The following is a 14060-nucleotide window of genomic DNA, read 5'->3' on the forward strand; positions in this document are numbered from 1 at the left end:
TAAACTTTTTTTGTGTGGAGGGGGAAGCGGGCACGGATTAAAAGCTACTAGAATTTAAAAGTCAACCTTTTTGAAACCAGCAGTCTTGCTTTAGCAGTCAAAAGGAATCTGTCACTGAGTGTAAAATTTACAGACAGATCAGTGTAGAGGAACAATGTGTGAAAGTGCATACAGACTGAACACCACCTTGGGAACACAAACTGCACCTGCATAAGGAAAGCAGATGATCAAAATAAAAAGTAAAGTGCTCAGGGAAGGGAAGGCCACAGAAAAAAAATAATCTCCAAACTCTGAACAAAACCCTAAATCAGTTTTTGATACCATGCAGGAACTTGAACAGAACATCTTCAGGCAACTTCTTGAAGGTTTTACCCCTCAAAGCAATATGTAAGAAGAGATTACGAGGAGAGTGACAAACAGCTGGGGGCTATCACTCCCTAAGTTTTTAAGAAAGCAAGTAACTCCAGTGTGAAATGTCTGGGTTGAAACTGCCTAATAATCAAATGACTGGAAGCTGGCAAAAGTGAACAGCAGGAAGGATCACCTGTTTTTTAAGAAGAGATTCCAGAGGGATCTAGAAAAATTGTATTTTTTTGTACATAGCAAACTCCTAGAAATTATTCTGAAGCCATGAAAACAACTGGATAAACATACTGAGGAAAGTCAAGAGTTGCTTTGCAAAGGAAAGTCATGTTTGATAAACGTTTTAAGAGTTCTTCTAAAGACTAAAAAGAGAAGAGAGTATGGAGCTCTAATACAGCATCTGACACATTCCCCTGCCAAAAACCATTAAGGATGATGTGCTGCCAAGAGAAGAAGCTGTCACACCAGTAAGCTGTTTAAAGATAGAAGAGAGGGTATAAATCAGCAGTCATTCTTTCCTAAGAACATGGATTACCAACAGAACACCACAGGAACCTATGCTGGGGCTAGCAAAGTACAACCTATTTGTGAGGGTTCTGAGACAGCATTTCTAAAGCCCACTCTATAGTCCTCTAACCTTAAGTTACTCAAAATAATAAAGGGATAAAGGAATTAAACAAAAAAATTGCAGAACTACTTCACTGAGGAAACAGGTGTTAAAACCAGCAGACTAAATTCACTGTGCATGCATTAGAACAATTCACACTGGGGAAAATACAAAAAAATCAGGCCTGAATACAAATATAAGGACATGGATTCCAAGCTGACCATTAATTATTCAGCACTGAGTTCTTCTTACATAGCTTCTGAAAACCTAAGTGTAATGGTTAGGAAAAGGCAAAAAAATTAGGCAGTATTTTTGGAAACAGTATAAAACAAGACACAAAACATCCTGGTTTCTTTTTTTTAAGGTAAGTGCACAGTGAATGCTGCAAGCAGTTCTACCTGCTCCTCTCTCCCTGAGAAACTCAAAAAGTAACGCAAAGGACAACAAAAACGATGTAAAGTCCAAAAGAGCTTTCCAGCAACAAGCGACTAAAAGAAATACGACTCTTCAGTTTGAAACAGAAACCACTGAGGCAGGCAGGATACTGGAGGTCTACAAATTCAGATGCCCCACCGAGAGAGCACAAGACAGCTGTTGCAATGTCTTATCAAATCGAAGAACCCACGGGCCTCAACCGGAGCTATCACATGGCAGATTCAAATATACCAATCACAAACTGCTGGAGGTACAAAAGTCTTCTAAGGAGGCATCACCACACATGTGACCTGTTACCTACCCTACGCATTCTGCTTCTGCTTTCTGAGCCATCACACCCGGCCAGACAGAACCCTAGTCTGACAAACGCTTATTACTTCTTAGAGTAGATGTACATAGTAAACACTGAAATGGATTATGGTTTTTAACTAGTTTTCCATTCTAATTTACCAGTTTGAAGAGAAGGGGGAAAAAACCTGTCTTTAAAAAATATGATTTTAAGGCTACGAATACTTCAGTCTGGTCCTATAGCAACAGCAGTAATAAAAACATAGGATGTATTGCACCATTTTTTAAAAATTATTTAATACATGCTGAGATTCGTTTGAGGGTGTTATTCCAGGTTTTAGTCACAAATATAAACTGAAAATGGCATTGTTAATAACTTAACCTAACAGTTCCCCCACCAAAACAAGGGATAATAATAATGGGGGACAGAACTCACTAAGAGGAAATTGTTTCTAGACTCTTTAAGTTTGGCCTCTGGTCAGGGTATGTCACACAGGCTTTGCCTGTGAAATACCAAGGACAGGTATGAGCATTAGTCAAGTTACTGACATATTACTACTTGACTAGTAAAAACGGGAGTAACCGCTGTCCGTCTTCACCTTCAGTGCCCTCGGAAAAAATTGATCTATTGTCCAACCAATTCCTTCTATCAAAAAGAAACATAATTAGCAATTACATTTTCAGTGCAAAGACACATATGACACAACTTTTCACAGCAAATAACGCCACCTCTCTACAAAGAGATAACAGTAAGATAAGGACTCCTGAAAGGTCTACCTTTAGCAGCATTTTATATTCCAAAGTGAGTTACACAACCAACTGTAAAATCCCCTGAATAGACAACCATTCCTTGTATTATTTCTCAATACATACCTGCGAGAAGCTTGAACATGCACTTTTCTGGCACAAAGATAAAATCTCTCAGCTGCACAAATGAAGGAAATCTCAGACTTTAAAGACTCAAAGTTATCATCAGTGAGATCTCTTCTTTCTGTACTTTGGTTTGTGCCAAGATGGGAAGTAATTTCAAGAGCTGAATCAACATCTGGATCATGATGCAATGAACGCTTGATCTAAGAAGTGAAGGTCCTAAACCACATTCACAGTTTTCTTCAGAGATGATAAAAAACATCAATTACCCAAAATTACTTGATCTCAATAGAAAAAGCCTGAGGTCAAATTTTTTGGTAATTTTTCAGCAAGAGAGGAATACTCAGGATCATTCACAGCTGAGTAATTACTCTGCTTCAAAAGCTGCTTTGAATAAAATAAATGGCTATTTTATTGACTATACATACATATTAAAGAGCATCAACATAACAGTTGAACTAAGCGTTCAAGAAGATATAGAGCAAAATACCTTGACTTCACACTCTGGAACTGATACAGTGTTTTCTAAACAACTACTGAGTCAGTGAAAAGTCTTTTATGCGGCAATGTCTGCAACTGTACTGTTCACCAGTGTACGTGCAGCTCAAACTCAGAATACAGCATCAGCAACTCCAATGACCACAGTCCTTCAGTGTATACACACAAGTGCTACTGGATTAAATGAGTGCTGTACATACATTCAAGAACAGAACTGAGCAGTTTTTGTCTTTACAAAAACACCCTGCATATAATTAAACCTCCTAAAGGCAATTCAGGTATGCTGAAGATCCAGAAGCACCGAGCTTTGTAGTGCTGGCTACAAACAAACAAAACCCAAAGGAAACTCCTTGCCACTTTGTAGAGACTAACTGATAAGAACAAAAAAATCTGCAGTTCATAATCTTCGCCCTACATGAAAAACTTGATGCAATCATACCTACCAACCAATAAACATGCCTCCACACTTTATTAGCCTTTGTATAACATGGTATTTAGAAAAAAAATCTCCACTCTATTCCTGATTGGAAAACAAGACTTTATAAAAAAATCATGCTTTAAAAACATACCAGCATGTTATTTAGAACTACACCATACCAAAACCAGATCTTTCTCAAATTGTTACATATCCAGACTTTGTAATACCAAATGGACCCCTTCAGGTAGCTAAACATACACACTAGACTTTATCACCGCTGAATTTCTCCTCTGACTAATTAATATCAAATCAATTACATAGATCAATCTTCAACTGATTTCCACCCCTCTCCCTTTAATTAGCATATATTTCTATATTACCATCATGACATTAAAGTAGGAACTTATTCAGGGTACTAGTTAAGTCAGAAGCTGCAAGCCTCCATCCACAACTAGCGTGCTCCCTGTAACATAAGGGGACTCTAGAAGAAAGACAACAGCTTGCGCAACTTCATGAGGCTCTCCAAATCTTCCGAGGAGAATTGCTTTCTTTAGCTGATCTTCTTCCAAATGAGCAGTCATCTCTGTGTGAATAAAGCCTAAGAGAGGAGAGAGATTTGAAGAGTTACCCAACCTTCAACTAAATTTCTCTAGTGGATTTTCCCTGAAATCCTCCAAAATGAAATCTACTACTAGGATTCAGCATCAGCTACCATTTTTCAAAGTCTCAGAAGTCAATCCCCATCGGTTTACAGCTAAGACCAATTTTTTAACTAACCAATAAAACATCTAGTTTTGAAAGCACTGATGTAATAGTCAAAATGCAGAGATCTATGGAAGTCCATTAAAAAAAAGGTAACTAAAAATGGGTCCCAAAATCATATTTAGTATCACTTTTCTGAAAGACAAAATACACTCATTTCACCAAAACATTGTCAATGAAAACACAAGTACAAAATCTCTGGCAAGAAATCCCTACAGCTTGCAAGTGTTTCCATTATATTTTAGAACTTACGACAGCACTTGCATAATTTCTATTACAGCATTCATTTGAAGAAAATATTTCTAGACATTTTTGAAGGACATTTCTTTACAATCTTCAGTTATCTGAGATTCAGTTTTCCTACTGCTCTTTACATAAGCTACAGTTTCACAAACAGCTGATCTTCCCTGCTTTCTAGGTGTCACCAAGAATGAAAGTCTCAGTTTTGCTTTCTACTGTACAGCTCTGCCCCTTTATGATGTCTCTGGACCCTTCTGTGAGCTGCTTAGTTCACTAAACAAAAAGTATTTTTCCTGCCTAGTTCACAAGCTGAACTGGTTCATGTAGAGGTCTGAAAGGCATCAGAACTAGCACAAGGTGAGCAGCAGAGTACACAGCCGTGAAGGAAAAAGTCAGAAAGGACAGAAGGGATTTTTGCCTCAGGGCAGTTGTTTGCTTGGACTAGACCACCTTGTGAAATCACAGCCTTGTCCTCACAGAACTTTCTTTCCAGACTCTCTCCTTTTACTACAGGGACACTTTCATGCCAGCTTCTTGCAATCTTTCATATTTCCCTAATAACAAATAAGCATCCCCTAGCAGGAGACAAGGGTCCTATTAGGTCTAATACTGCCATCTGCAAGGGCAGCAGGGTTTTGAAGGAGCAACAAAGAAAAAAACACAAACCATTTATTCTGTAATAATGGATAGAGGAACAGGTAGATACACTCTTCCAAATTTCTCAGCATTGCCTTAAAAAGACTGAAGGTTTTGTAAAAGAGTGTATTACACTTTAAATTGAAAAAAAAAAGAAAAAGAGATTAAAAGCATTTACTTACAAAAGTTGAAGAAAATAATAGCAATTTGTCTTAAGTTATGTTCAGAGTACAGCAAATATCCAGCACTCTTGATAAGCATGTATTGTGAAGGGTGTAGCAATTTCCCCAAAACTAACCTGGAGCAACCACGTTGACTCGAATTTGCTTTTTTGCTACTTCTTTAGCAAGAGACCGTGAAAATCCAACTAATCCTGCTTTGGTAGCACTATATACACTTTGACCAGAGTTGCCTTTAAGTCCTACAATACTTCCTAAAATAAAGAAACATCAAAGAGAAGAAAAGATTAAATGACTAATTTGAAACCTTGTACTAGCTTTGTAATTTTAAATTTGGAATGGAAAATGAGATTACATGAACAGGAATTAAAAGTATATTTATTACTAAGTGTACTTTATAGCCTACCGCTGGGATGAGCAAATCCCTCAATTATCTGCGATTTTTGTGGAATCCATGTAATTATGTTGACCAACAGGCAGTAGGAGAGTAAAATGAAAAGCTTTCTAAAAACATATGCTCGCACAGGAAAAAAACCCCAACCCAAACCAAAAAAACCCAACAAACCAACTGTACCTATTTGATTCTTAGTAACTAGCAGCTAGTAGAGTTAGCTACTGAAAGAGCTGATAAAGAATAGTAAAATTATTTTTTCAATAAAATATAAACTGAGGTGTTTATTACTGAAACAAGCTAGTTTTACATTTAGAAGTTGCTGAAATTACACAAAAGAATAAGCATTCATAAAGAAACACTAAATACAGAATGTCTAAATACAAAGAAAGTTAATCATGACAAGTAACGTTTCAATACCTTACACCTGCTAAGGCTTTCTAGAAAACTAGTACATTGAATTCCACTGAATTAGATGAGCAACTTACCTATATTAACAATAGCACCTCCTTGGTGTTGAATCATGCTTTTTACAGCAGCTTTGCATGTCAACATTGTTCCCAAAAGGTTAGTGTGAATCTGGGCTATCATATCTTCAGTCTTGGTTCTCAGTAACAAACCATCCCTAACAAACAGACCAAAAAACCCAAAAGAACTCACTGAACAACCCCAGTGATCACGTTCTCCTAATAAAAGACGAGCGATGAATGGAATATTAATGGGGATTTGTGGCCACAGGGATTTATATGGTTCTATATATTTCTAGCATTCAAAATGATGACATTGCAAGGATGACACATAGCAAGAGAAAAGTTAGCTATACTTCTGGCAACAAAGCCTTCTTTGCAGAGAGGTATCAAACATTGTTTTGTACCATTTCAGGGGGAAGAAGTGAAAGAAAGAGGAGTAGAGTGGGAACTAATAAACTTGGAATGCTGTTAGAATTCTACTGTCATCAGGAACAAAATACTGGTGAGTGCTTAACACTGTTTTCAGATGTACTCATTAATAATACTCTTACTAAACGCAAAGGCCATTAGTACCTTACAGTAAGATGTTGTCATCTAGAATTACATATAATTTCGTAACAAGTAACTAACCTGTTGATCCCAGCTGCATTAACCAAATAGTCAATAGGACCTAACTTCCTCTGCATCTCCTCAAAAGTATTTTGGACTTCTTGTTCGCTGGATACATCGCAGCTAAGTGCCAGGTGTCCTGCTGTATTGAAATAAAGGCATGTCATAACAATAGTGAACGATGGTATGACATTCATAAACCTTCTTCAGAATTTATAACTCAATTGTAAAAACAGATGTTGAACTAGTTATAGCTTGAGGAACCCATTTAATCTCCAGAGAATTAAATAAGGACAATTTTCAAGTATTGTATTGATTAGTTACGTGACAATTTCTTGTTTTATATTTTTGGCCTTCTGAAATCAGAAGTACAGCATGAACATGCTCATGCCTCACGAGTAGGCTGGTCTCAGTTCTGGCATGGTCAGGAGCCAAGGATGATTCAGTTCATACCACCTCCTTGTGACCCTGAACAATCCCCTTCATCTCATAATTCATATCTTGCAGACAGAATAGGTAACACACTTAACTTTCCAAAAGAATCTTGTGAAAATAAAATTGTACTGATACAGCTTTTCTTTCAAATTTCTCAGCCTTTATTTTCATTTGCATCTAGTTAAACAATGAGATTTATTCAATGACTCACGACTTTTACAGGTTACCTAAGCACAGGACAGTGAAGAAATAACTGCAAAGCAGCACACTTACCACCAAGATGACGTGCAGTGGTTTGAGCTACTTCCAGATTTCTAGCAATAATCGCCAGGTGGCAGCCTTTCTGTGCCAGTAATTCTGCAACAGCTTTTCCTATTCCTCGTGATCCTCCAAAAATGGCGCAAACCTTGCCCATCTGCAAAAACAATTCACAAATTGCAAATACACCATGAATTTTCAGGTCTAGTATAGCAAGACAATAACCACTGCTCTTGTCAACATCGCGGCCCTTACTAGCGTGTAGCATTTTGCACTACCAGATTACAGAATTACTGATTTATTTTGTATACACCAAAAAAACCCCAAACTTGCACTGTTAGACACCACTTCTACAAATGCAAGTTAGTTCTTAATGATTTCTGAACTAGCAAAAAATTATGTATGTAATCTAGCATTTCAATACTAGTGTTATGATAACTGTTCAGTTGATGAAATATGTGATTTATATATAAAAAGGCCACAATTTATCATTCAGCTCTTTATTCAAAGCCAACAGTATTAGTTGCAATTATATTGTTCTTGGAAGCACTATTCTTGTACTAAAGTTATTTAGCCTCAAGGTCTCACTCCATCCCAAGTATCCGTGTTGAACAACCACACTGCAAACATCAGTGAGCATGAGTTGATACTACTTTATTTACAATAGTTTCATACTAAGTTACACTGCCTAATACTACGCTTTACCACTAGCCCTAGCTTTTCTTTGTTTCTGCTTCTGAAGAAAAAAAAAAGCACCTTTTGAAACATTAAATTATTCTGAAGTAGCTAACTTAGATGTTTAGGAAGGGCAGTAAGAAGAAAGTACTTCTGTAGAACAATTTTTTTATTCTCCAACCTCTAAAAACCAATCAGCTTTTTTGGGATTTCCTGAACCGGAGGAAGAATCCAAGCTAATAGTAATGAACCTCTTTTCCACACATTTAAATAAATCCTTTTTGAACCCAATTATACTGTCACCATAACATCCTGAGGCAATGAGTTTTATTACTTGTGGAAAAATACTTCCTTTTGTTCTTAATTTGCCTTCTGATTAGATAATACTATGCATTTATCCTCATACGTTCCCCTTACTGTCCGCTTACTCTTCTGTATCTTACGCTTTCTGCTATATCCTCTTCCAAGTCTATTGAGTTACTCATATACGTATGGAAGCCATTCTGTATCCCACTAAAGACTGTCTAAGCTCTTAATCTTGCCACCCTACTCTTTGCCTTATTTAGGTGTATTAAACCCTTTCTGATGTGTGATAACCAGAAAAGCACAGTGTTAAGCATACAGGGACACCATCACCTCATACATTGGCAAAATGATTTTGGTTTTCTGCTACAGGGCCTGATACAGTCCTTGACTGCAACAAAGTAAGCACAAGTGCTTGAAATCAGCCCATGTGTCTGCTTCCACAGGCAAGCTGCAAGCAGCTTCCCAGGAGCGGGAAGAGGATCTGGCACCTCAGGTGGCAGCCCTTTGCACAGAACACGTACATAAAGGTGACCTGCAGGAAGACAATTCCTTGGTGATAAAAACGGGCACCACTGCCTCACCAGAAAGACTAATCTTTTGGGTAGTCTTCACTAGGTAGCTGGAAGAGATGAATCAAGGAGTCTTGCATGCCAGTAACTACAGCTCTTACTGTCTTAGCAGACTAAAAGCACAGCCAACCAACCTGTATTTTGTTGGTAATTTTTCTTTTTTTTTGTTAAAAGCAAAATCTCAGTCTGCCTTTGCCATCATGACTTCTTTTACAGTTACCACAACTCTTGTAAGTTCTTGCCTACTTGTTGCAGCAATGTCATACCAGGATATCCTCCTTCCGATTTTGTTCTTACCAGCATTGAGTATGCCTACTCTTTTATTTGAAATGTGGAATAATATACTTGGGAGAGATCTCTGCAAGTCATCTTGTCCAAGTCCTCTACCCCTGAGCAATGTCAAGTGAACCATCTTACACTGTCTACAAATACTGTCAGACCTGTATGTATTTTCCAGAGAATTCTGAACACTCTTAGCTACAAAGGTCCCAAAAAGCTGCCTGCGGGGAGAGAAATTCTTTAAAATGTATGACTCAACCCTTCCTTGTCTCTCTTGAGAAAGGAAAAAATCGCAGTGATTCTACTGTTCGCAGAAAAAATAGCCAAGTCGCTTGTTTGTTAACTACGTAGAGAGGGAGCGTAAGGCATCGTTCCAATGCAGCAGCAATGTGTGGTTTGTACTTTAACACAACAGGGCCATACTCTTTGGAGTTGCTACTTGGGAGGGAACAAACCCGCAGTAGGAGTAATAAGCCCGTATTCCCTGGCCAAAGTAAGTCAGGGCAAAACCACGTATCTTTTGAGCAACAGGCTCTCCCAGGTCTCCACAGACTGCAAACGAGCACCTGTACCACCTCTGCCCTCCACGGCCCTTCGCCTCCTTCACACCAGACCACGTCCCCGTGACTCCCAGGCCCCGCAGCGCCGCTGCCGCCCGCCTCAGGCCGCCTGGCTCCGGGCCGCTGCCGAGCGACGGCCCGCGACAATCGGCCCCCTCCGGGCGCGCTGCTGCCCCCAGCCCCGGCCCCCAGGCACGGCCTGCTGCCCCTCCCGGCAGACCTCTTCTTCCTCCCCCCTTTTTCGGGTTCCCACCAACCTCCTCCGCCCCGGGCCGCCACTCGCGAAGCCCCTCCCGGCTGAGGGCGCGCCCCCCCTCCCGGGCGCCCCCCCCTTCCCCGCCGCCGCCTCCGCCCCGCCCGCCGCCAGGGGGCGGCCGCGCACGCGCGCAGCGGGGCCCCGGGGCGGAGGGCACGAGGCACCGGCCGCCCGGTGGCCGCAGGGGCGCCCAGCGGTCCCGCGCTCACCCCTGCGCCTCCTCCGCGGGGCGGCGCGAAGGGCGGGAGAGGCCGGCTTGTGGCGGCGGTGCGCCTCGGCGCGGCTCCCGCCCGGGCCCGCCGGTTGGGCTCACAGCGGGGCGCGGTGCCGGCTGGGAGCCCGGGGCACGCCGGGACGCGTAGTCTCGCCCGCGGTGGCGGTGCCACGGTGGCAGGGCGGCCGCCCCCCGCCCCCTCACGACCCCGGGCCGCGCTCCCGCCGCCCGCGAAGCCGGGGGGCTGTGCGCCGCAAGGGACGACGGAAAAAGGGCGGTTCGGTGCGTCCCAGTTTACTTGCCGGTTTCTGAGCGGCCGTTCGCTCGCCTGCCCGGCGGGGGCTTTCCTCCGCCCCAGCACCTGACGGTGAGCGCAGGCGTCGCGACGTGACGAACTGAGGTAAAACCACCCATGCGGCGCCGGACGCAGCCGGTGGAGGCCGGAGCGCTGCACATGGGCCGGTCTCAGCGGCGAGAGAGACCCGCCACGGCGGGGCCAGCTGCGGAACGGGTGTGAGCCCAGTGCCCGCCTCCTGCTCCGCGGAGCGCCCGTAGGGGCAGGCCCTTCTGCTTTCGTGTTACGCTTCCTGCGTTTAAGCTGCGTTTTACATGTAGGTTCCCAGACCGTACCCGTCATAGCCACTTGTGATGATTCCCAGAACGTATGTAGGGCGCAGAGTAGCTGCTTCACTTTCCAGGGGAGCACCCTGTCCTGCCCTCAGTTCCCCTTCCTCGCACAAAAAGGTGTTTCGCACATAGATGCATACAAGCAGATGAATAAGGATTTAGTCTCTTTCATTTTCACATTACTTGTCCAAAAATCGATAGGGTCTCCTGTGAGGCATCATTATACCAGCTGAGTTAAATCAGAAATACTTAAAAAGATAGATAAACCCAAAACACAGAAACAACTGTGAATTCCTGTTCAGTAACCAAAATAAGCTTCACGATACGCAATTAAACTAACACAAAAACCTGCTACACTTTCACAGTAATGCTGTTCACATTTATGTCTGATGATGTGCTGGGGGGGTTTCTGTGGACTCGGAAGTCACATATACTGACCAAATTTTTTTCACTTGAGAAATAAGAATAAAACCTATCACAGTTGTGTACAAGAGAACACTTCTGAATTTTTTTAAGAAAAATTAAAAGCTTCCACAAATGAACATGTCAAAATCGTGCTGGAGTTTTTCTACGAGCTCAGTGGGAGTATAACTTTGTACAGTTCTTGCTTTTGACTTGAAGGCTGTTAATTCAGGATTTCAGATTACAAGTGTTTTCAGGGGAGTTGTAGAGAGTTTAGTAATATTACCTGGATTCACGTAGGATTCTTTTTCTACAGATCACTCTTTACATATAGAAGGAAAAGCAGATTTAGGCATTGCTATCAGAAGAACATCTGTAAGAAAAGCTGTTACGCAATATTAATTTTAGGAAGTATATTTATACTGCAAGCTGGTCCTGTTTTCAAAAGAGTAGATGACGTTTTGTGATCCAATGACATTTCAAGAATATGCCATATTCTGACAAGCCAGAGGTCCCAGTGGTGGAATAAGAAAAGGCATAGAGAGCTGAAACTGTGACTCAAAATAATCTCTGACCAAGACTCTTGGTCTCTAGCATAACCAAGGATCAGGATTCAAAGGGGAAAATGGTGGTTTTTTTCTTCAAGTTATACATATAAGCAAAATAACTGGGGTGTGGGGAATTGTCCTAGTGATACAGCATGTTTTCTGAAGATATGTATACTACAGCGAGAGTAACTATGAGCACCGTATTGTATGATGACAGCAGCAGGCAGATTTTATGTGAAAATCGCATTATTAATTACAACTAACGCATTTGCAACCTGTGTCCTCATCCAGAGAGCTGACCTATCCTTCTAAGAAAAGCTCACCTTTGCTGTACTGTTAGGACTTCGCTGACACAGAGTAAGCATGATTTTCACTTTATTTTTGCTAAAACTGTTGAGAAAATAAAATACCCTTTTTGAAAGTTGACAAGTTCAATTCTTGTTCATTAACTGAGTGTTTAAAACAAGATGTATGCTCATTCACTGGCCAAAGTGACATTAGCCTTTTTTCCTCCAGATACCTGGCTAACTATTTAGATCAGATAGTCTAAGCAGAGTTCATCTGAGCCAGTTTATTCACATTGATGTCCCATTAAAGCAAGATGAGCTAGTGGAGTCTAAGCAAGAAATCGGTATCATACTGAGTACCTCCCCTTTCTGGGGGGCAGTAGCTGATACATACACTTGATTTGATAGATCTGCTCCATCTGTCATGTCCAGATCTACAACAGCTAGTTTAATACTGGCCATTATTGTGCCCAGCTTACTATTAATGTGGAATTACAGGCTAATAATTCTTGTCAGCTCTCTGCATGACCATGTAAACGCACATTTGGAACCTGTTCAGTTTCGTTTCTTAAAGTGTTACAATCATTCTTCCACAGAACTGAGATCCTGCTTTCAAGTAAGCATTTCTCTATTAACAGGGGGAAATGACAATATCCCCGAACAGGAAAGGGTATTTAATGTATCTAAAAGCATAAAATGCAAAGCAAAGCATAATGTCACAAAACAGGGGCCACTAGCTGTTTCTGTAACTGAGGTCCCCTGTATCGCTATTTCAAATTCCTCTTAGTTTTGGATTTGAGGCTAGATTTATAAAGGAACTTGAGTGCTAATCATTAACCACATTGGTGCCCAAATCTGTGGTCTCATAAATTTCTGCCAAGTGTCACACATGAAAGAGTCACGCTGCTCAAAGGTCCAGCAGCATTTTCATACTGTTCCCTACACTGCTTGTGAAAGAATACCTACCATGTTACAGGGTTTTTGTGTAAGGCCTGAGACACAGCAACTGCATGTATGCGTCAGCTGTATTTTAAACAAAAGCCTGCTGGTTGGAGCACTTGGCTAAAAGAAAACTTGTTTACAAATCTTCTATCTTACTGGAAACAAGGTCACTAACTACAGTTTCTCACAATTGAACAAGACTGTCAATTGTGAATTGACAATTCATCGTCAAACCATCAATCTGAAGCGTTTTCAGTTTATAGGAACAACATATAGGAGAATTAATACTACAGCCAGATGATTACTGTCCAGAGATGTAAGAGCTTGGGGATTAAGCATCTATTGAAATCAACAGTTGAATCAAGAAAATATTTTGCTTTTCAACTGGCATATTAAAAATGACCTCTCTAGGTTAAGCAAGTCTGGTGATGAGGGCATGTACCTGGGATACAGGAGTCACAGACCTACAACACAGTTAAGCTAGTTTAAAGAGGTTTCCTTCTTTCTAGGCCAAATGATAACTGCGTGGCAGGTCACACAGTCAATACACTGCTATGCATTTCTTCCTGTAAAAAGAGAGTAACTGGACTAGGCTCCTCGTTCGAGGCGAGCTCTCCTCTAAACCACAGAGGAACATCATCATCAGGGCTCCTCGCCATTTTCTACTTTGCCTGGGCAACTGAGGTTGCTGATTCTTTCTGTTCCTGCCAAGCCTAAATTACACTTTTCTTCAGATATGCACTTGTGATCTGCATTGCGGAAAATCAGGTCTAATTACTATATACACATTATACACACATACACGTATATGAATTATATAACTAACAAGTTATACATTGCAATTCCCAAATCTCTTTGATACGGCCTCAGCCTCTGGGCAAGCGATACAAAGCCCAAGATGATCTCCTAAGGAAAAGCCAATCATCTAGTTGTACG

General features: G+C 41.2%; 1 protein-coding gene across 3 annotated transcripts; it reads right to left on the reverse strand.

The window, feature by feature from the left end:
- Window positions 1-2948: 2948 nt before the first annotated feature.
- Window positions 2949-10776, reverse strand: LOC130152460 (3-oxoacyl-[acyl-carrier-protein] reductase-like). Of its 3 annotated transcripts, none has more exons than XM_056346051.1 (6): window positions 10621-10776; window positions 7475-7616; window positions 6788-6905; window positions 6176-6312; window positions 5416-5550; window positions 2949-4077 (listed from the first exon to the last, which is right to left on the reverse strand). In XM_056346051.1, the coding sequence occupies exons 2-6, from the start codon at window positions 7614-7616 to the stop codon at window positions 3899-3901; spliced, it is 711 nt and encodes a 236-aa protein (XP_056202026.1). In that variant the 5' UTR covers window positions 10621-10776; the 3' UTR covers window positions 2949-3898. The 3 variants fall into 3 exon arrangements, with proteins under 3 accessions (XP_056202026.1, XP_056202007.1, XP_056202017.1); XM_056346032.1 differs by having other exon boundaries at window positions 6788-6908; XM_056346042.1 differs by lacking the exon at window positions 10621-10776 and adding an exon at window positions 10106-10171 and having other exon boundaries at window positions 6788-6908.
- Window positions 10777-14060: the final 3284 nt, after the last annotated feature.

The sequence above is a fragment of the Falco biarmicus genome, chromosome 1 (genome assembly GCF_023638135.1).
Source record: "Falco biarmicus isolate bFalBia1 chromosome 1, bFalBia1.pri, whole genome shotgun sequence".
NCBI classification, from domain to species: domain Eukaryota; kingdom Metazoa; phylum Chordata; class Aves; order Falconiformes; family Falconidae; genus Falco; species Falco biarmicus.